The sequence below is a fragment of the Giraffa tippelskirchi genome, chromosome 9 (genome assembly GCF_054371585.1).
Source record: "Giraffa tippelskirchi isolate mGirTip1 chromosome 9, T2T-mGirTip1v1.2.pri, whole genome shotgun sequence".
In the NCBI taxonomy this organism is placed as follows: domain Eukaryota; kingdom Metazoa; phylum Chordata; class Mammalia; order Artiodactyla; family Giraffidae; genus Giraffa; species Giraffa tippelskirchi.
This window is the reverse complement of record NC_137283.1, coordinates 91246188-91268415: the sequence shown is the minus strand read 5'-3', so window position 1 is coordinate 91268415 and position 22228 is coordinate 91246188. Positions and strand designations below refer to the sequence as shown.

General features: G+C 38.0%; 1 protein-coding gene across 3 annotated transcripts in view; it reads left to right on the top strand.

Moving 5' to 3' along the window:
- ME1 (malic enzyme 1) overlaps positions 1–22228 on the top strand; it is a 209667-nt gene that overhangs the window by 89372 nt on the left and 98067 nt on the right. For all 3 annotated transcript variants that reach the window (XR_014065573.1, XM_081530465.1, XM_081530466.1), the window contains exons 4-5: positions 2813–2888; positions 5871–6032. Coding sequence is in view for 2 of the 3 variants with exons in the window: in XM_081530465.1 (XP_081386591.1) it covers positions 2813–2888; positions 5871–6032 (238 nt within the window). In the remaining variant the exon portion in view is untranslated. The remainder of the gene's footprint in view (positions 1–2812; positions 2889–5870; positions 6033–22228) is intronic.

Genomic DNA, 22228 nt, shown 5'->3' with positions numbered 1-22228 from the left:
ATAATAAGCTTATAATCATTCTGGAGAAGGAAAATAACTTCGTATGAAACAGCAAAAAAGAAACAGGAAAGGATGTAATTTAGTGCCAACTTGGTAAAGTAATATTTTTGTTGAATCAGACGATCATCAGTAATCTGCCTGTGGTGCTTACTATCATAATATAATTTTGGGTTACTTAAGTAAGTATATGTCTGGGTTTGCTTCATGTTTTCTGAACTTAAAAACTTTTTTTTTTGAATTTGGAAGGTTTATTTTTTTCAGCACTATGAGGTCAGCACATATTGTTGGACACGTACTACGTGCCAACACTCTTATAGACATTGGGCTTATAAATATGAGCAAAACAGAGTCTCTGAACTTAAGGAACTTGCTGCTTTGTGTGTATATGTGTCCTGGGGGGTGGGTGGTGCGAGGGCAGTGGCAGGGAGGAGACAGACAGCCAACATATAAGAAAATAGGTAAGGGGACTTCAGTTACGTAAAAGACATTGCCATACCTTACGGCAGTGGTAAAAATATTCAAGTGGAGGTGCTTGGACTGCTGTTGTTCGAAAAGTCCTGTCTGAGGAACTCCAGTTTGAGTTGAGGCCTGAGTGAGGAGAGGGCTTAGGTGCCTAGTTAGATTTGCAGTTTGGAGCCCCAGGGAGTGGTCTCGGTGGAAGACAGACATCTGGAAATCTTCACTGTGGACACAACACTGAAAGCCAGGTCTGTCACAGTTGGGATATCAAGGAGGGTGACAGTTGAGAGCTGACCTTTGTCTTTATCAGATGTCTGTCAGCTGTGACTTTGGGAAGAGCTGCTGTTGTGGAGAAATGAGGAGGAAAAGCCTAATTAACAATGAAAAGAGACTGGGTGGTGAGGATGTGAAGGCTGTAGGAACACACATCTTTGAGGGTTTGCTCTGCAGGAGACGGAGTAGAAGGATGGCGGCCTTAAACAGTTGTTTAGACTGCGCATCTGTTGTGTGCGCTTCTCTGCGTTTTGAGTCGGATTTAGCGATACTACAGCAAAACTTGTAAGTGAAGTTAATGTTGCCAAAATCTTGATCCCCCGTCCACCAGTGCCGAATGAAAATGCCGAAACAGAGTTTGGAGGAAATAGAAAAATGGCTTTATCTTTTCTTGGCAAAGTAGAATGCACAGCAGACTAGCACCTCAAGGACTGTGCTCCCCATTCCTGGGAATAGAGAGAGGTTATATCCCGGGGCTTGTAGTCTGTGGATAGGTGATAAGGCTCAAAGCAGTGAAGATCTTGTATTTTGTTTTTCCTTTTACGAAGTTTCAAAATGGCCGCAGCTGAGATCATGCAGCTCAGCAACTGGGTCTGGTGTCCCTGAAGTTATCAGCCCGTGACCTTCTTTCTGAAATGCTATCAGAATGGTACAACAGAGTGAAGGGGGAGAAGAATGCCAGGTGCAGAGTGTAATCTATATGGAGTCAGAGAGTAATTATTAATAGCTTTGTGAAGGACAAGTCCAGCTACAAGTGTTTGTTAGTAGTAACAGCTAAAGAATAACCAAGATTATTTAACTCTTGCAGGCCTGTTTGACTGGTATGTGCCAAAGACCGTTCACTTATTTATGTTTTTGCTGCAATATTAAGACATCTGCACATTTTTTGCTTTAATTTTTAAAGTTCCTTGTTAAGCTTTCATAGGAATTGGGAGGCCGTAGGAGAGCACTGTTAAAAGACTGAGAGTTAAAACTGGGAGTGAAGAACAGAGTTGCAAACAACTGAGACCACAAAGCCAAGAAGCAAGTGAAACTGAGCTCTGGTGGCAGGAGTTTGCAGCAAAGGGTTTATTGCAGGAAGCCAAACAAAGGAGTGGGGGAGAGGCTTGGTCTTTGAGTTGGGCGTTTTTAAAGGGGAAGAAAAAAGAGGCTGGGGTCAGTAATCATCTTGCATTTAACTACATTCCTTAATCATGGTTTCCAGTGTCAGGATGCTTCTGGTTTGCATTCTCTGGCCAGGTGGTTCATGGCTTGGGGGTCTGTTAGCTCATCTTGCCTTAGAGAAACAATCCAAGGTTGTGTGTTAATAATATTATCTATAATAGCAATGATGTTATCTTTAATACATCAATGATGATATCAACAATAGCAATTTTAGTGCCTTAATGATGTTAACAACATTAATTTTAGCATCTGACTCCAATTGGTTGAGGATTGAGGGGACAAGAAAGAATAAAGATTTGGATAGAGGGATTAATCATAAACTCAGTTTGGGGGGGACTCAGTTTCAGGGTTTCACAGGTAATTTCCATATGAAAGGGCTGCTCAGCATGTGTTTGTCACTTCAGCCCACTCCTATAGGTAGTCCTGTCTTCACACTGTGAATATGTAATAATGGAATATACAGTGAAAACGCCTGTGGACGCTTCATGCTGTTTTTCAAAGTGCTTTTATATCTATTAACTTATTTAATGAAGACTGTAAATTAATCTAAGGGAGAAACGATAATGCTATTTAAACTAGGTATAAAAATTGGAAATGTTAAATTAAAAATACTTAAGAATATGTGTTATAAGGATTAACCTGCCTTTATTGTAGATGTCAATATATTATTTAATATGATAACTAGTAATATTGCAAGTAATAACTTTACTTATAAGATTCCTGTCCCTTATTTGTTTAAAGAAGTAATTTTGGTAAACATTATTGATAAAGATGGAAATGTATTTAATGACTTTGATAAAAATCATAGGTGAATTTGGAGATATAGTAAATGGATTTAAAAATTTTTTTAAATGTTCCTGAGATTTTGACAGGTCTGAAGTAAATTAAAATTACTCTTTTTTTTCTTTCCTGTCAGAGGTCTCTTTATTAGTATCCATGATCGAGGACATATTTCTTCCGTTCTTAATGCATGGCCAGAAGATGTCATCAAGGTAAGTTAGTTACCACTTTTTTCCCATTGTGGCACATTTGTTCTTTTTCCTGTCCCATAACATACTGACCCTTTTCACAATACTAGGTAGTGGTAGCATTCTCTAGCTTTTCAATTTATATCCCATTGATTTTTGCATAGTGGATTAAATTTATCCTGATACCACTTAGATTCTAAGTTTCCCCTTAGTACTTCTTTATTTATTGTAAGTGATGATACTTGTTGAAAAAATGTTGAAGTAGTATCTGAATTTCTTTAAGCAAACTCCTAATTCTTCTGTAATTGATCATCTACTTAGAAGAAGCAATGTAGGCAAGAAAACATCTGTTAATTCATTGCCTTTATCATGGTAACCTCAAGTATCTCCTGGGACTTCCTCTGGGAGAGAGGAAGCTAATGAAAACAGAATAACGTTGTATCTGATATTTGGTAGCTTTCTGAGTGAGACAGTTTACCTAGATTAACTCATGTATTTAGTATCATGATAATTCCATGAGGAAAGGAAGGCCCAGGTGGATTACACAGTAGTAAGTGGTGGTGGTGGGAACTGAATGCTGGTGTCTCAAGTTGCCTCCTCCAAAACAGCCTAACATATTGACCCTTCGTAATGAGAGGTGGAAGATTTGACAAAGATCAGCTTTATGGAATATGCAAAAATAATTTTCCCCCTCCTCTTCAATGTATTTACTTTTAAGGCAGTTATTTAAGAGCTGCATAATATAGGTGGATAGAAAACTAAATGAAAAGATCTCAAAAATTTTTGTACATATTCTGCATTATTGTGTGATAGAAAAAGCAAACACTCTGGTCTTGGTTCTTTGACATTAACCAGATAAATCACCTGAGGCAAATTATTTCAGTTCTCTGATCTTCAGAGGGATAGAAGAGGGATAGAAAATAAGAGGGATAGACTGAATATACTCCAAATTCCCCCTTACTTCTAAAATGCTATGATTCTGTGCATTAGTCCTTATGATAATAATAGTATTAATACCTACAGTTTTTTTTGAGAATTTGTAATGTGTCAGGTACTGTGGTAAGTTCTTGTATATCATGATTTCATTGTATTGAATCATCAGTTCAGTTCAGTCTCTCAGTCGTGTCCGACTCTTTGCAACCCCATGGACTGCAGAACGCCAGGCCTCCCTGTATATCACCAACTCCTGGAGTTGAATCAAACTCATGTCCATTGAGTCAGTGATGCCATCCAACCATCTCATCCTTTGTCATCCCCTTCTCCGCCCACCATCAGTCTTTCCCAACATCAGGGTCTTTTCACATGAGTCAGTTCTTCACATCAGGTGGCCAAAGTATTGGAGTTTCAGCTTCAGCATCAGTCCTTCCAATGAATATTCAGGACTGATTTCTTTTAGGATGGACTGATTGGATCTCCTTGTAGTCCAAGGGTCTCTTAAGAGTCTTCTGCAACACCACAGTTCAAAAGCATAATTCTTAGGCGCTCAGCTTTCTTCACAGTCCAACTGTCACATCCATACATGACCACTGGAAAAACCATAGCCTTGACTTAGACAGACCTTTCCTGGCAAAGTAATGTCTCTGCTTTTTAATATGCTGTCTAGGTTGGTCATAACTTTTCTTCCAAGGATTAAGTGTCTTAATTTCATGGCCTTCCATCACCAGTCACATCCACAACTGGGTGTTGTTTTTGCTTTGGCTTCGTCGCTTCATTCTTTCTGGAGTTATTTCTCCACTGATCTCCAGTAGCATATTGGTCACCTACCAACCTGGAGAGTTCATCTTTCAGTGTCCTATCTTTTTGTCTTTTCATACTGTTCATGGGGTCCTCAAGTAAGAATACTGAAGTGGTTTGCCATTCCCTTCTTCAGTATTAAATCATAGATTTATTCAATTGACTAATGCTTGTTGGTTGTTTTCTATGTGCCAAGTGCTGTGCTAGGTGTTGGCGTACGGTGGTGAGCAAAACACAGTTGGTTCCTAATTTCATGCATCTACTCTGAAAAGTACGTTTTTTTATTCCCATTTTTATATTTAAGAAACAGAAGCTTTAATTCATCAGTTTATCCAAAGTCAAATAGCTGACATTTTATTCTAGGCTCAATGGATATGACGGGTATAGTAGTTTGTAGAAAATCTAATAAGTTTTGTCTCACAAAATTGGTTTTGCTTAAATTCATATAATGGCCATGAATTATAGAATAAAGATGATAGATCCATTAATTTCAATAAAGACAACAAATTACTTAGAATTAAAATCTCCATGTGGTTAAAATGCATGCTTTTTAGGTATTCAAGATGATTAGAAATAAACTAAAAAAAAAAAAAAATACATTGTCTAGCAATACTCTCCTGTCAGTTAAGAGTAGCAATAGACCATGCTTGGTAGAACAGTACCCAGTGTAATAAGAGGATGAGTTAGCATTGTTGTGAAATTAGGAGGATACATAAACTAAAGATCAGAGCACTGGGGACTACTCAGCAATTATGTGCTATATAATCATGGGCTCTCCTCTAATGGTGCTCAAAATGGATGTGATTAGTTTCCAAGCTGTCATAAATTTCACTTTATTTCCCAGTTTGAGCTTTTTATTTACCTGTACTCTGCCCATGTACTCCTCCTGATTGAAGACTGAGTTCTTTGAGTTGTTTGAATCTCTATGGGCATACCTTGTCTTTTTATTTTTAAACAATCAAATTAATCATATGTATATATCTTAAAAATACATTTAAAATATGTTTCCAATTTATTCTCCCCACTCTTCTATACTTCATGATTATACAAAATCATTTCCATCATTTATGATCATATAAAATCATTTCCATCATTTATGATCATACAAAATCATTTCCATCATTTATGATCATATAAAATCATGTCCATCATTTATGTTTTCTGACAGCTTAGTATTTCATTGCATTAATGTTTAACTTCAGAAATAGAGAGTAGGAAACTATGCCCCAGGATTTGCAAACATCTAGTAATATATTTTTCTTTTTATTCGAGGCTGTTGTGGTGACTGATGGAGAACGTATTCTTGGCTTGGGAGACCTTGGCTGTAATGGAATGGGCATCCCCGTGGGTAAACTGGCTCTGTATACAGCTTGTGGAGGGATGAACCCTCAACAATGTCTGCCTGTCATGCTGGACGTGGGAACGGAAAATGAGGTAAACATTTTAAGTCTGTAACAGCTATACACCTTAGAAAGTAGTACCATTCCTGCATTTTGAGATTATTTTAGGAACCTCATGAAATTCATCTTTTTTCTCTTTGATTCTTTCTCTCTCCTCAAACCCATCCCTCAACTCTTATAAGAAAAATTATTCATTCTCTTTTCCTTTTCTTTTCTTCTTTTCTATAATGTGAATAATCTTTTACCAGCTTCTTTAGTGTTTTATTATCCTTTAGTAAGCACTCACCCCATTATTCTATAGAGTATATGATTTACTTTAGGGTATCATAGTTACTTTTTAAAAATTATTATTTTTATACTAGGCAGAAATTTATTAAGTATAGTCAGTCTGATATCTTGTTCTAAAAGTCTGCAGTAGATTATTTGGAGTTTAGCATTTCTCTTTACTGCATCGATAGAAACCTAAAGTTATATATTAAGTAGTACCTAATTTTGCCAACAAAGGTCTGTCTAGTCAAGGCTATGGTTTTTCCAGTAGTCATGTATGGATGTGAGAGTTGGACGGTGAAGAAAGCTGAGCACCGAAGAATTGGTGCTTTTGAATCGTGGTGTTGGAGAAGACTCTTGAGAGTCCCTTGGACTGCAAGGAGATCCAACCAGTCCATCCTAAAGGAGATCAGCCCTGGGTGTTCATTGGAAGGACTGATGTTAAAGCTGAAACTCCAATACTTTGGCCACCGCATGCGAAGAGTTGACTCATTGGAAAAGACCCTAATGCTGGGAGGGATTGGGGGCAGGAGGAGAAGGGGATGACAGAGGATGAGATGGCTGGATGGTATCACCGACTCGATGGACATGGGTTTGGGTAGACTCCGGGAGTTGGTGATGGACAGAGAGGCCTGGTGTGCTACGATTCTTGGGGTTGCAAAGAGTTGGACACGACTGAGCGACTGAACTGAACTGAATTTTGCTCATCTGTAATTGGTAATACTTGGATTAGTTATGGGTGATAGATGAGCTTCCAAGGTGGTGTTAGTGGTAAAGAACCCACCTGACAGTGCAGGGGACATAAGAGATATGGGATCATTCCCAGGGTCGGGAAGAGCCCCTGAACGAGGGCATGGCAACCTGCTCCAGTAGTCTTGCCTGGAGAATCCCACGGACAGAGGAGACTGGCGGGCTACGGTCCATAGGGTCACAAAGAGTCAGACACGACTGAAGCAACTGAGCACACACACATGGGTGATAGATACTAGAAATAGAGATGAAAAGTAATGGTCAATTAAGATAGACTTTTTAAAAGTTGCATGCAAAAAATAAATAAATAAAAGTTGCATGCAAATATCAAACCTAGGCCTAGAATGTCATCATCAAATGAGATCTTTGTCATGTTAAGGTGTGTTCTCTCTGTACCCACTGTGTTGACAGTTTTTATCATGAATGGATGTTAGATTTTGTTAAAAGGCTTTTTGGCATCTGTCGAGATGATTATGATTTTTTCATTGTTTCATTGGTTAATGTGGTATCTCACGTTGACGTGTTGCATCACATTAATTTGCTGATATTGAACCATACTTGCATTCTTGGGATAAATCCCACTTGATTATGGTGTTTGATTCTTTTGATGTAATGTTGAATTTGTTTTGCTAATATTTAGTTTAGGATTTTTGTTTCTATGTTCATCAGTGACATTAGCTATTAATTTTCTTTTTTGTGTGGAACATCCTTGTCTTATTTTTCATATCAAGGTGATAGTGGCCTTTAGAATAAGCTTGGAAGGATTCCTTTCTCTTCTAGTTTTTGGAATAGTTTGAGATGGATAGGTGTTAACTCTTCTTTAAATGTCTTATAGAGTTTTCCTGTGAAGCCTCATGGTTCTGTACTTTCATTTGTTGAGATTTATTATTATTATTATCACTGATTCAATTTCATTTCTTGTAATAAGTCATTCATATTTTGTATTTTTTGCTGATTCAGTTTTTGGGAGATGTAAATTTCTGAGAATTTATTCATTTCTAATAGCTTGTCCATTATATTGGCATATGATTGTTCATAGTAATCTTTTATGATCCTTAGTGTTTATGTGGTGTCTCTTTTTTTAACTTTTCATCTTTTATTTCTGATTTTATATATTTGGGCTGTTTCTTTTTTTTCCTTGATAAGTCTGACTAAAGGTTTATTAATTTTGTTTATCTTCACAAAGGACCAGCTCTTAGTTTCATTGGTGTTTTCCGTTTTTTTAGTCTCTATTTCATTTGTTTTTGCTCTGATCTTTATGATTTTTTCCTTCTTTGAGTTTTACTTTGTCTTCTTTTTGTATTTCTTGAGGTGTAAGGTTAGATGGTTTTAGATTTTTCTTGTTTCCTATGGTAGACATATATTGCTATCAACTTAATGACTCAGATGGTAAAGCGTCTGCCTACAGTGAGGGAGACCCGGGTTCAATCCCTGGGTCAGGAAGATCTCCTGGAGAAGGAAATGGCAACCCACTCCAGTATTCTTGCCTGGAAAATCCCATGGATGGAGGAGCCTGGTGGGCTACAGTCCATGGGGTCACAAAGAGTCGGACATGACTGAGCGACTTCACTTTCACTTTCTTCTTAGAAATGCTTTTGCCGAGTACCTTAGGGTTTTGTTTTTATTTTTGTTTTAATTGATGTATAGTTGATTTACTATATATTATGTAAGTTTCAAGTGTACAGCATAGTAATTCACAATTTTACAATCTTTAAAGGTTATATTCCATTTATAGTTATTATTATATAAAATATTGGCTATATTCCCTGTGATATACAATATATCCTTGTAACTTATTTATTACATAGTGGTTTTGACCTCTTAATCTCCTATCCCTCTATTGTCCTTTACACCATCTCTCTCCTGTACTGATAATCACTAGTTTGTTCTCTGTACCTGTTTCCTATTTCTTTTACGTTATGTTCACTAGTTTATTTTGAGATTCTGCGTATAAATGATATCTTACAGTATTTGTCTTTCTCTGTCAAACTTATTTCACTTTCACTTTAGCATAATATCCTGCAAATCCATACATGTTGTTATAAAAAGCAAAAGGTCCGAGTGTTCCAGCTATGTTTTCTTCTGGGAGTTTTATAGTTTCTGGTCTTACATTTAGGTCTTGAATCCAGTTTGATTTTATTTTTGTGTGTGATGTTAGTGTTCTAATCTCATTCTTTTATATGTAGCTGTTCAGTTTTCCCAGCACTGCTTATTGAATAGATTCTTTTTTCCATTTCATATTCTTGCCTCCTTTGTTATAGAGTAATTGACCATAAATGTGTGGGGTTTATTTCTGAGCTCTCTGTTCTATTCAGTTGATTTATGCATCTGTTTTTGTGCCAGTATCATGCTGTTTCGATTATTATAGTTTTTAATATAGTCTGAAGGCAGGGATCCTGATTCCTCTAGCTCTGTTCTTTCTCAAGATTGTTTTGGCTGTTGGAGTTCTTTTGTGTTTCCATAGAATATTTTAAATTATTTGTTCTAGGTCTGTGAAAAATGTCCATGGTATTTTGATAGGGATTGCACTGAATCTATTCAGTGCCTTGGGTAGAATGGTCATTTTAACAACATTAATTTTTCTAGTCCATGAACACGTTATATATTTCCATCAGTTTATGTCATCTTCAATTTATTTCATCAGTGTCTTACAGCTTTCTGTCTTTTACCTCCTTAGATTGGTTTATTATTTTTGATGTGATGGTAAATGGGACTGTTTCCTTAATTTCTTTTTCTGATCTTTTGTTGTTAGTATATAAGAATCCAAGAGATTTCTGTGTGTTAATTTTGTATCCTGCAACTTGATTGAATTCGTGGGTGAGCCCTAGGAGTTTTCTGATAGCACTTTTGGAATTTTCTGTGTATGTGCTAAGTTGTGCAGTGTGTCCAGCTCTTTATGACCCCAGGGACTGTGGCCTGCCAGGCTTCTCTGTCCATGGGATTCTTCAGGGAAGAATACTGGAATGGGTTGCCATTCCTTTCTCCAGGGGATTTTCCCAACCCAGGGATCGAACTTGTGCCTCTTATGTCTCCTGCATTGGCAGTCAGGTTTTTTACCACTAGTGCCACCTAGGAAGTCCCATTGCTATGCATATTATCATTTAATCTACAAACAGTGACAGTTGTATTTTCTTTCCAATTTGAATTCCTTTTATTTCTTGTATAATTGCCATGGCTAGGACTTGCAAAACTATGTTGAATAAAAGTGGTGAGAGTGGATATCCTTGTCTTGTTCCTGATCTTAGAGGGAATGTTTTCTGCTTTTCACTATTGAGAGTGATGTTGGCTATGAGTTTGTCACATATCAGTTCAGTTCAGTCGCTCAGTCGTGTCCGACTCTTTGCGACCCCATGAATTGCAGCACGCCAGGACTCCCTCTTCATAACCAACTCCTGGAGTTTACCCAAACCCATGTCCATTGAGTCAGTCATGCCATCCAACCATCTCATCTTCTGTCGTCCCCTTCTCCTCCTGCCCCCAATCCTTCCCAGCATTAGGGTCTTTTTCAAGGAGTCAGCTCTTCGCATGAGGTGGCCAAAGTATTGGAGTTTCAGCTTCAACATCAGTCCTTCCAATGAACACCCAGGACAGATCTCCTTTAGGATGGATTGATTGGATCTCCTTGCAGTCCAAGGGACTCTCAAGAGTCTTCTCCAACACCACGGTTCAAAAGCATCAATTCTTCGGCGCTCAGCTTTCTTCACTGTCCAACTCTCACATCCATACATGACCACTGGAAAAACCATAGCCTTGACTAGACGGACGTTTGTTGGCAAAGTAATGTCTCTGCTTTTAAATATGCTATCTAGGTTGGCCATAACCTTCCTTCCAAGGAGTAAGTATCTTTTAATTTCATGGCTGCAATCACCATCAGCTGTGATTTTGGAGCCCAAAAAAATAAAGTCAAGTCTGACACTGTTTCCACTATTTCCCCATCTATTTCCCATGACGTGATGGGACCAGATGCCATGATCTTAGTTTTCTAAACATTGAGCTTTAAGCCAACTTTTTCACTCTCCTCTTTCACCTTCATCAAGAGGCTCTTTAGTTCTTCTTCACTTTCTGCCTTAAGGGTGGTGTCATCTGTATATCTGAGGTTATTGATATTTCTCCCGGCAATCTTGATTCCAGCTTGTGTTTCTTCCAGCCCAGCGTTTCTCATGATGTACTCTGCATAGAAGTTAAATAAGCAGGGTGACAATATACAGCCTTGACATACTCCTTTTCCTATTTGGAACCAGTCTGTTGTTCCATGTCCAGTTCTAACTGTTGCTTCCTGACCTGCATACAGGTTTCTCAAGAGACAAGTCAGGTGGTCTGGTATTCCCATCTCTTTCAGAATTTTCCATAGTTTATTGTGATCCACACAGTCAAAGGCTTTGGTATAGTCAATAAAGCAGAAATAGATGTTTTTCTGGAACTCTCTTGCTTTTTCGATGATCCATCGGATGTTGGCAATTTGATCTCTGGTTCCTCTGCCTTTTCTAAACCCAGCTTGAACATCTGGAAGTTCACGGTTCACGTATTGCTGAAGCCTGGCTTGGAGAATTTTGAGCATTACTTTACTAGCATATGAGATGAGTGCAATTGTGCAGTAGTTGTCACATATAGCCTTTATTACATTCAGGTAAGCCCCCTGTATGGCCAATTTCTGGAGAATTTTTATCATAAATGAGTATTCAATACTGTCAAAAGCTTTTTCTGCATCTATTGACGTTATTATATGGCTTTTATTCTGCAGTTTGGTAATGTGGTATATCACACTGATTGATTTGCAGAAATTGAAGAATTTTTGCATTCCTGGGATAAATCCCACTTGATTATGGTATATGATCCTTCTAATGTATTGTTGGATTCAGATTGCTAGTATTTTGTTGAGGAGTTTTGCATCTGTGTTCATCAGTGATATTGGCCTGTAATTACTTTATTTTGTGATATCGTTGTCTGATTTTGGTGTTAAACTGAAGCTGGCCTTTGTAGGAGTTCGAAGTGTTCCTTCCTCTGCAGTTGTTGGGTATAGTTTGTAGAGAAATTGTGTAAACCTTTTCTGAATGTTTGGTAGAATTTACTTTTGAAGCCATCTGGTCCTAGACTATTGTTTGTTGAGAGTTTTAAAAATTCCTCATTCAATTTCATTACTGGTATTAGATCTGTTCACATTTTCTATTTCTTCCAAATTCAGTCTTGGGATAGTGTACGTTTCTAGAAATTTATTCATTACTTCTTAGTTGTCCATTTTATTTGTTTATTGTATTCTTCTATGATCTTTTGTATTTCTGTGGTGTCTGTCGTAACTTCTTTTTCATTTCTGAGTTTATTGACTTGGGCCTTCTGGATTTTTTTGTCTTGATGAGTCTGGCTAAAGGTTTATCAATTTTGTTTACCTTTTCAGAGACCCAGCTCTTAATTTCATAGATCTTTTTTTAAAGTTTCTATTTTATTTATTTCTGCTCTGACCTGTATGATTTTTTCCTTCTACTAACTTTGGGATGTTTTGTCCTTTTTCTAGCTCATTTGGGCATAAGGATAGGTTGTTTGAGAGTTGTCTTAGCTCCTGAGGGAAGCTTGTATCAGTATAAATGTCCATCTAAGAACTGCTTTTGCTGCATCCCATAGATTTTGGATCATTTTGTTTTTATTTTCATTTATCTCCAGGCATTTTTTGATGTCTTCTTTCATTTCTTCAATGATCCATTAGTTGTTTGGTAGCATATATTTTAGCCTCCACGTGTTTTCTTTTTTGCATTTTTTCTTGTAGTTGATTTCTGGTCTCATAGCATTGTGGTTAGAAAATATGCTTGATATGATTTCAGTTTTCTTAAATTTACTGTGGCTTGTTTTGTGGTCTAACATGTGATCTGTCCTGAGAATGTTCCATGTGCACTTGAAAAGAAATGTGCATTATGCTGGTTTTGGATGGAATGTTTCATAAATCTATTAAGTACATCTGGTCTAATGTGTTGTTTAAGGGCAGTATTTCCTTATTGCTTTTCTGTGTAGATGATCTGTCTGTTGGTGTAAGTGGGATGTTAAAGTGCCTTACTGTTATTACCGTTGCTTTCTCCCTTTATGTTGTTAATACTTGTTTTATGTATTTAAGTACCACATGTTCTTGTTCAGTTGCTAAGTCATATCCAACTCTTTGCAACCCCATGGACCGCAGCATACCAGGCTTCCCTGTTCTTCACTATCTCCTAGAGTTTGCTCAAATTCATGTACTTGAGTCAGTGATGCTATCTAACCATCTCATCCACTGCCATCCCCTTCTCCTTTTGCCTTTAATCTTTCCTAGCATCAGGATCTTTTCCAATGAGTTGGTTCTTTGCATCAGATGGCCGAAGTTGTTGTTAGAGCTTCAGCTTTAGCATCAGTTCTTCCAATGAATATTCAGGATTGATTTCCTTTAGGATTGTCAGGTTTCATCCCCTTGTAAGTCCAGGGGACTCTCAAGAGTCTTGTTTAGCACCACAATTCAAAAGCATCAATTTTTTGGTACTCAGTCTCCTTTATGGTTCAACTCTCACATCCGTACATGACTACTGGAAAAATCATAGCTTTGACTATATATGGACGTTTGTTGGCAAAGTGATGTCTCTGCTTTTTAATATGCTGTCTAGGTTTGTCATAGCTTTTCTTCCAAGGAACAAGCATCTTTTAATTTCATGGCTGCAGTCACTGTCTGCAGTGATTTTGGGGCCCAAGAAAAGAAAATCTGTCACTACTCCCACTTTTCTCCCTTCTATTTGCCATGAAGTAATGGGACAGGATGCCATGACCTTCGGTTTTTAATGTTGTTTCAAGTCAGCTTTTACATGCCCCTCTTTCACCCTCATCAAGAGCCTCTTTAGTTCCTCTTCACTTTCTGCCATTAGAGTGATATCATCCACATGTCTGTGGTTGTTGGTATTTCTCCTGGCCGTGTTGATTCCAACCTGTGATTCCTCCAGTCCAGCATTTTGCCTGATGTACTCTGTATATAAGTTAAATAAGCGGGTGACAATATACAATCTTATTGTACTCCCTTCCCAATTTTGAACCAGTCTATTGTTCCATGTCTCGTTCTAACTGTTGCCTCTTGACCCTGATACAGGTTTCTTAGGAAGCAGATAAGGCCGTCTGTTATTCCCATCCCTTTAAGAGTTTTCTACAATTTGTTGTGATCCACACAGTCAAAGTCTTTATTGTAGTCAGTGAAGCAGAAGGAGATGTTTTTCTGGAATTCCTTTGCTTTCCCTATGATCCAGCAGATGTTGGCACTTTTATATCTAGTTATGTCAGCGATGTCCTAGGGGACCCAGCAGCAGGCTTCTCTCTGGTGACCAGAGCTGTATGTTGGGGGGTATGCCCTGTGTGGACTGGGTCCATCTTGCTTTTTGGACGGGGTCAGCTCCCGTGGGCCTGCTGGTAGTCAGGGCTGGTTCCTGCGCTGGTTGACTGTGAGGCTATGCCTCGTGAGGTGGCTCTGGGCCTACTGGACAGGAGAGTAGGCTTCCTGTGCATTTGGCTGCATGACACAGGGTTGCACTGGACTGCTACCCACCTACTGGTGGGTGAGGCTGGGTCTCTACATTGCTGGCTGTGCAGCTGGGGAACTTGTGGCTAATGCTGGCCTGCTGGAGTATGGGGCTTTGACCTTGGTGTTAATAAGCTAGTGGGAAGAGACCAAAATGGAGCTCTGCCAAGTGGCTGTTGCCAGCACTTCTTTCCCTGAGGGAAGTTCCAGTCGCTTCCTGCATATTTAGGTCGCTCTCTAAGATTAGCCAGTGTGTTGGACCCAGCCCGCCTTTCAAACTACGGCCTCTGGACTGGAAATTGGAGTGTGTGAGACTTTGCTTATACTTTTTAAGAACCAAGTCTGTTTCCTACTGCCCTCCAGCTCTCCCAAATAGAAGACCTACTGGTTTTCAAAGCCTGACATTCTGGGGACTCATCTTCGCAGTGCAGAACTCCTGGGCTGGGGCTCAGACCCCTTGCTCCTTGGGAAGAACCTCTGAATGTGGTATTCCTCCTATTTTTGGCAGCTGACACAGGGGTATGGGTCCTGACTGTCTTGTCTCTGCCCCTCACCCGTCTTGGTGCGTTTCTTCCTGTCTTTTTCCTTGTAGAAAATCTTTTCTGTTAGTCTTCGGGTCTTTCTTCTAGATACTCGTTCTGTAAAGAGTTGTCATTTTGATGTGTCTGTGGGTGTGAGCTTAGGATCTTCTTATTCCCCTATCTTGGACACATATTTACACTGTTCTCTTTATTCTTATACTACTACTTTGCTGAGAAGACAAAAAATTTACTTCACTAAAATATGGCTGAGTCTATGGGTTTGTGGAAAATGTAAAGTAGTTTTTATGTTGCCATTGTGTGTTCCACTTTCACATGTGGAAAAACCACTTGTAGTCAAAATATCTGTAATAGCAATTTTTAATCTCATCCCTTTTATGGATCTCTGTTCAGTTTTATACTTCATAATAAAAAGACAAAATTAATTGATCACAGCATTTAGTTTCTTTTCCAGAATAATATAGAAAATTTCTTGAAGATTAGATCCCTTTTTTAATAAATTATTTTACAAATGTTTTCTTCTTTTATCATAAATACCTATATTGAGTAGTAATGAAAGTGGAAAAAGAATTAACAGCTGACTGATAAGACAGTTCTCACTTGCTGATTTCTTAAATCTCTGCTGCTTACAACTCAAAGAAGATTACAGAACAAAGACACTGGAACTGAGCTACAGAAGCACTTGACTAAAAAATACTCTTGTTTTTTAAGTAAATAATGCAAAGCATTTATTTAGGTAGGATGATTGTGTTTCCACCTTATCTTTTGTCTGTTATTTCATAGTCCACGTTTTCTTTAATTTACTTGTAAAGCAGTTGCTGTATAAAGTTTATCTTTTACCTGAAGTGAATTGTTTTTGTCTTTTAAGAAGATGGGCTTCCCTTGTGGCTCAGCTGGTAAAGAATCTGCCTGCAATGCGGGAGACCTGGGTTTGATCCCTGGGTTGGGAGATCCCCTGGAGAAGGGAAGGCTCCCCACTCCATATTCTGACCTGGAGGATTCCATGGACAGAGGCACCTGGCAGGCTACCATCCATGGGTTCACAAAAAGTTGTACACGACTGAGCGACTTAAAAAAAAAAACAAACATATATAAGTTTACCTTTTACCTGAAGTTAATTGTTTTTATCTTTTAAGAGGATCCATACTTTATTTTTTTCCCTGTTGTTGACAAATCATTTCATGGAAGTTGTATTTATCATTTGTCTTTTAAGTAAGTGACCAATGTTAAAGCTTGGTATTTTACTAAAAATGTGAGTAAATGTATCCTGTGGACCCTCCACGCCCTTCCATGGGTTGTTAGATCTTAAACACTGCTACATGTGTCACATGGTGTATGCTTGCTAGGGCTTCTGTAGCAGCACCATAAACTGGGTGGCTTAACCAATAACATTTATTTCTCACAGTTCTGAAGGCTAGAAATCCATGATCAGGGTGTCAGCGGTCAGTTTCCTCTAAGGTCTCTCTCTTTGCTTGTCTTCCTTCAGTATCTATACATGGTTATTTCCTCTGTGTAACTGTGTCTTAATTTTTTTTCTTAGAAGAGCACCAGTCATGTTGGGTTAGGGCCCATCCTAGTGACATCATTTAACTTAATTATCTTTTTAAAGACCTTGTCTGCAAATGCAGTCATATTCTGAGATACTGGAATTTGGACTTGAACCACGAATTTGGGGGAGGTTGCAAACCCAGTTGAGCCTGTAACACATGATAGGTTCTCAAGAGGCCCTGGGCAGTATGAATAGGAGATTGTTGTCTCTACATAGTCAGTCTCTGTTTATTAAACCCTTGCTCCAGGTCTCAGCTTTTCTGATCTGACTTTATATTCAGTCTGGCCTTCATATCATGTGTACAATGTATCAAGATCTAGAATCATTGCTGGAACTTGAAGTCACAAAGTTGAAGTTTCTTTCCACTGAGGAGGTTCCTACTTGTGTTCTGGAAAGAGCTCTCTATGTTTGGCATGAAGCAGCTTGATGGAGAGAAACTGAACAAAATCAAAACCTTATAGATTTTCTGTTATATGTACCTGCCATGTATTTTTCAGCTCATACACAGAAGTCAGTGTTGACATTAGAATGTGGCCGGTATTAGGTTTCTATTGCTACCATGACAAATTATTACAAACTTAGTGGCTAAAACAGCACAAATATATTACCTTATAATGCTAGAAGGCACAAATCTCAAAAGGCTAAAATCATTAAAGAGGTCAGCAGGGCTGAGTTCCACACCCTTGTCTTCTCCAGCTCCTAGAGACTGCATCTGTTCCTTGGTTCATGGTCCCCTTTATCTGTTTTCAAAACGGGCAATGTAGTCTCGCCCTGACTCTGCTTCTGACTGCAGCCAGAAAAGGTTTTTACCCTTTTAAGGACTCACCCTTCATCACATCTACAATGTCTTATGCCACATAAGGTAACATGTTTCCAGGTTTGTGGGGAGGAGCATTTCATCACTCTGTCTCCCACATGGTCCCAGCTAGATTGTCCTCAGCATGTCTCCCTCAACCGTCCTCACTTTTTATCTTTGTCCTTTCCTATTATGCTTGCCACTTCAGACCAGTGATCCTGCATTTGAATGACTCCTAATCCTTATAGTCAGAGGAGAGAAGATAATCCCTCACTGCCTAACTTGGTTTGTATTGTCACATGGTTACTTTTTCACAGTCTCCTCTTAGCTCACCCTCTCTAAATTAGGGTGACAATGGATTATATCAAAGATTTATTCATCTGTTTTCTGAAGCACAACACCAATGCCTTGGGAAAGAGAATGGGGATTTCAGTTTGGTTTTATATACACTATAAGTCTCAGGAATTCCCTGAAGTTTGGGATATATCTTAAAAATGACTGTTATATGATTCTTGTCAATGTATGGCAAAAACTATTACAATATTGTAAAGTAATTAGCCCCCAAGTAAAATAAATAAATTTATAAATAAAAAAAAATAAAAAAAAAAAAAAAAATAGCTTATTAGAGACTCAGTTATAAATAAATGAAATAAATGGCATGAAAAAAAAAAAAAAAAAAAATGACTGTTATATAAACTAAAATAGAAAAAAATTTACCTGAGACAGGCACTTTTAGGGAAGTAGAATCCTTTTATTTTAGCTTAATAATTTAAGTGGTTCTCAGTGTACGTCTCTTGAATATTCAGTTCAGAATTAATGAGGGGATGTGTTAAGAATGCAAAGTCCCGGGCTCTAATTCAGACTTACTGAATCACAGTCAAATTTTAGTCATTTTTATTTCCACAGCTTTTTAACATTTCATGCCAGCTCATATGCATGCAGCTGACACTTTAAGTATTGCTTTAGACTCTTGATGACCATTGGCAATTAGATTGCTTAATCATATTGATGGCATGAACCAGCAAAACAACAAAAATTTTACGTAATTTCTTTGCAGAATTTGGTATTTTATTTGAAAAGAATGAGTAAATACCAACATAGAGTATGATTACCTATATATTATAAATATAATTTAAAAATAAATGCTGAAAAGGGAAATATTCATAACACTTATGGCAGACAGATTTAAAATGTTGTTAGTATTCAAAGAAAACTTAAGTTAATAAGAAAATGCTAAATGTGTAATATACAAATGCCTAAGAAAACATGGTTACAGGTAATTTTAAAATGAAGACATGAAAATCGTCAATAAACTTATGAAAAATGTTTAATGATATTAGAAAAGAAATATAAGTGCATACTACTTTAGCATTACAAAAATATATGTTATATATTTTACATTTATATTTCATATATGTACACACATATATATGTGGAAAGATAGAAATCTTCCTTTGGCTGCCACAGAATTAATATATTTATTACTATATATGTCAGTGAGGTATGGGGATTGTAAATTTGTTCATCCTTTCTAGAAAGGTAGAGTTCCAATACAGATCACAAGTTTTAAAAATAATCATCTAGTGAGTGACATGAAGACTTTTCACAATATATTCTTATGTGAAAAAGGATTATGAAACAGTCTATGATGTTGTCCCCAGTTTGGACAGATAATGTTGTACGTGCATAGATGTAGAGAGAGGGGCTGGAAGAATATGCATCAAGGTGCTAGTGGTGGGTAGTTCTGAATGGGTAGAGCTTATTGGTTTTCTTTGGTTTTGATTTTACATTTCAGGCTCTCAAATTTTCTGATAGGAAGTACTACTTTTTTGTAATGATTTTTTTAGAGCCTTAAAATATTAAGAAAATATTTTGTAATTCTCAAAAACTTCAGATGAGAAAGGTAGAAATGTGAGAGATATGAACAAGGTGAAGGTTAACAGTGATTGCTATTAACTTCAAATCAAAATTTCCAAGGTTTCAGAATTAAGGCAGTGCTAAGAAGTAAAATAATTAACTTTGCCAATATATATGCTCCATATCTCCTCTTTGGTACTCTTCTTGTGTTTCCATATGCTTTGTTCTTTACTCTTCCTAATTTTTTTCCTTCCACATGCTTCTAAGTCTTTGTAAGTCTTCAGTGACAACAAATGCATTGCATGTGGACACATCTTGTTAAAGACGGTCTAATCTTTTTTTCAAAGTGTTTGCTTAATACCAAGTCTTTCATTTATTTTCCAGCAAACATCTATTAAGTGTTTGCTCTTGGCTGTGAGAAGTTTTTAATCCAACAAATTAATGTCACTTCTGTGCCATGCTATGTGGTCTGTGGAGCCATCATTAAAGTGGGATCAGTTCAATTCAGTTCAGTCGCTCAGTTGTGTCTGACTCTTTGCGACCCCATGAATCACAGCACACCAGGCCTCCCTGTCCATCACCAACTCCTGGAGTTTACCCATACCCATGTCCATCGAGTCGGTGATGCCATCCAACCATCTCATCCTCTGTCGTCCCCTTCTCCTGCTGCCCCCAATCCTTCCCAGCATTAGGGTCTTTTCCAATGAGTCAACCCTTTGCATGAGGTGGCCAAAGTATTGGAGTTTCAGCTTCAACATCAGTCCTTCCCACGAACACCCAGGACAGATCTCCTTTAGGATGGACTGGTTGGATCTCCTTGCAGTCCAAGGGACTCTCAAGAGCCTTCTCCAACACCATAGTTCAAAAGCATCAATACTTCGGCACTCAGCTTTCTTCATTGTCCAACTCTCACATCCATATATGACCACTGGAAAAACCATAGCCTTGACTAGACGGACCTTTGTTGGCAAAGCCATGTCTCTGCTTTTAAATATGCTATCTAGGTTGGTCATAACTTTCCTTCCAAGGAGTAAGCGTCTTTTAATTTCATGGCTGCAATCACCATCAGCCATGATTTTGGAGCCCCCAAAAATAAAGTCAGCCACTGTTTCCACTGTTTCCCCATCTGTTTGCCATGAAGTGATGGGACCAGATGCCTTGATCTTAGTTTTCTGAACGTTGAGCTTTAAGCCAACTTTTTCACTCTCCTCTTTCACCTTCATCAAGAGGCTCTTTAGTTCTTCTTCACTTTCTGCCATAAGGGTGGTGTCATCTGCATATCTGAGGTTATTGATATTTCTCCTGGCAATCTTGATTCCCGCTTGTGTTTCTTCCAGCCTAGCGTTTCTCATGATGTACTCTGCATAGAAGTTAAATAAGCAGGGTGACAATATACAGCCTTGACGTACTCCTTTTCCTATTTGGAACCAGTCTGTTGTTCCATGTCCAGTTCTAACTGTTGCTTCCTGACCTGCATACAGGTTTCTCAAGAGACAGGTCAGGTGGTCTCGTATTCCCATCTCTTTCAGAATTTTCCACAGTTTATTGTGATCCACACAGTCAAAGGCTTTGGCATGGTCAATAAAGCAGAAGTAGAAGTTTTTCTGGAACTCTCTTGCTTTTTCGATGATCCATCGGATGTTGGCAATTTGATCTCTGGTTCCTCTGCCTTTTCTAAACCCAGCTTGAACATCTGGAAGTTCACGGTTCACGTATTGCTGAAGCCTGGCTTGGAGAATTTTGAGCATTACTTTACTAGCGTGTGAGATGAGTGCAATTGTGAGGTAGTTTGAGCATTCTTTGGCATTGCTTTTTGTAGATGTTACTTTTTGACAGCCAACTTTCCAAGAATACACTCACTATTGAAGCCTTAATTATCATAAAATTTAAAAAAAAATAGTAATTTTTGACAGATGCATTATGACTAGAAGAATTTTTTAACTTTCTGATTTAATTCAAAAGCTATCTTGTTCATAGATCTTCATAATTGACACTTCACTGTAGCCAGACTTCTTTATGATATACTTTAATTATTAGCATGGGAAAGAATGAGAAAACAAAGAAGGGGAAACGTGTCACATCTTTTCTCAATTGTGTTCTTTTTCTGATTCACATTTTAGAGGTCCAAATATATCCCAGACATGGAGAAAGTATTTTAATTCTGGCAGCCGTTAATCGCTCATTGGCACTTCAGCATCAGCTGTTCAGAAGACCTGCCAGTAGATTGTTTAAAGTTTTTAGACTTCAAGGAACAGCTGAGCTTTACAACAGCACTCAGTTTCAGATTCTACATTTCATGTGAAATACATTTTTATGATTTGATATGTTAACTTCCAGCTTGCCAGAAAGCCTTAACTCATTGTCGTGCACTTCATTATAATGGGATGACCAACAAAATGTATTGGCCAAACCAAGGCAGTTTCACAGTGAGAGAAAATGCTATTAGTAATTATACTAAGACACCAGATGTGAACTGGACTATAATTCCTGTTGGCTTTAAGCAAATTCCAATTCAAGTAATTCACATGGTTTAACCTTGTTAACAACACAAGTATACCTGCAAAATCATATTGTTTATCTATAACAAACCTATCTAAAGGTAGTGACTTAAAATAATCACTATTTTATTAATGATCATGATTCCCTGAGATGGCTAGGGAGGCTGGAATGCTTGGGACATATTGATGAATCTCATCCCTCCTATAGATTCTCATTCTTCACACATTGCTCACACTCTGCAGGTAAAATATGCTTGTCTCCATCCTAGGTTTCCAGAAATGTCATCCCAGTAACAATAGCAGGCCCAAAGTTCAGGATCCCATCATCTAAATCAGGTCTAGATGCAAGTAAATATTCTTGTGTTTTGCTCCGTGGTGTGTTACTGGTCTTATCTGTTCCCACATACCAGACATACAGTGGATGGCAAGGCAGAACAACCACAATAAACACTCCCAGAATG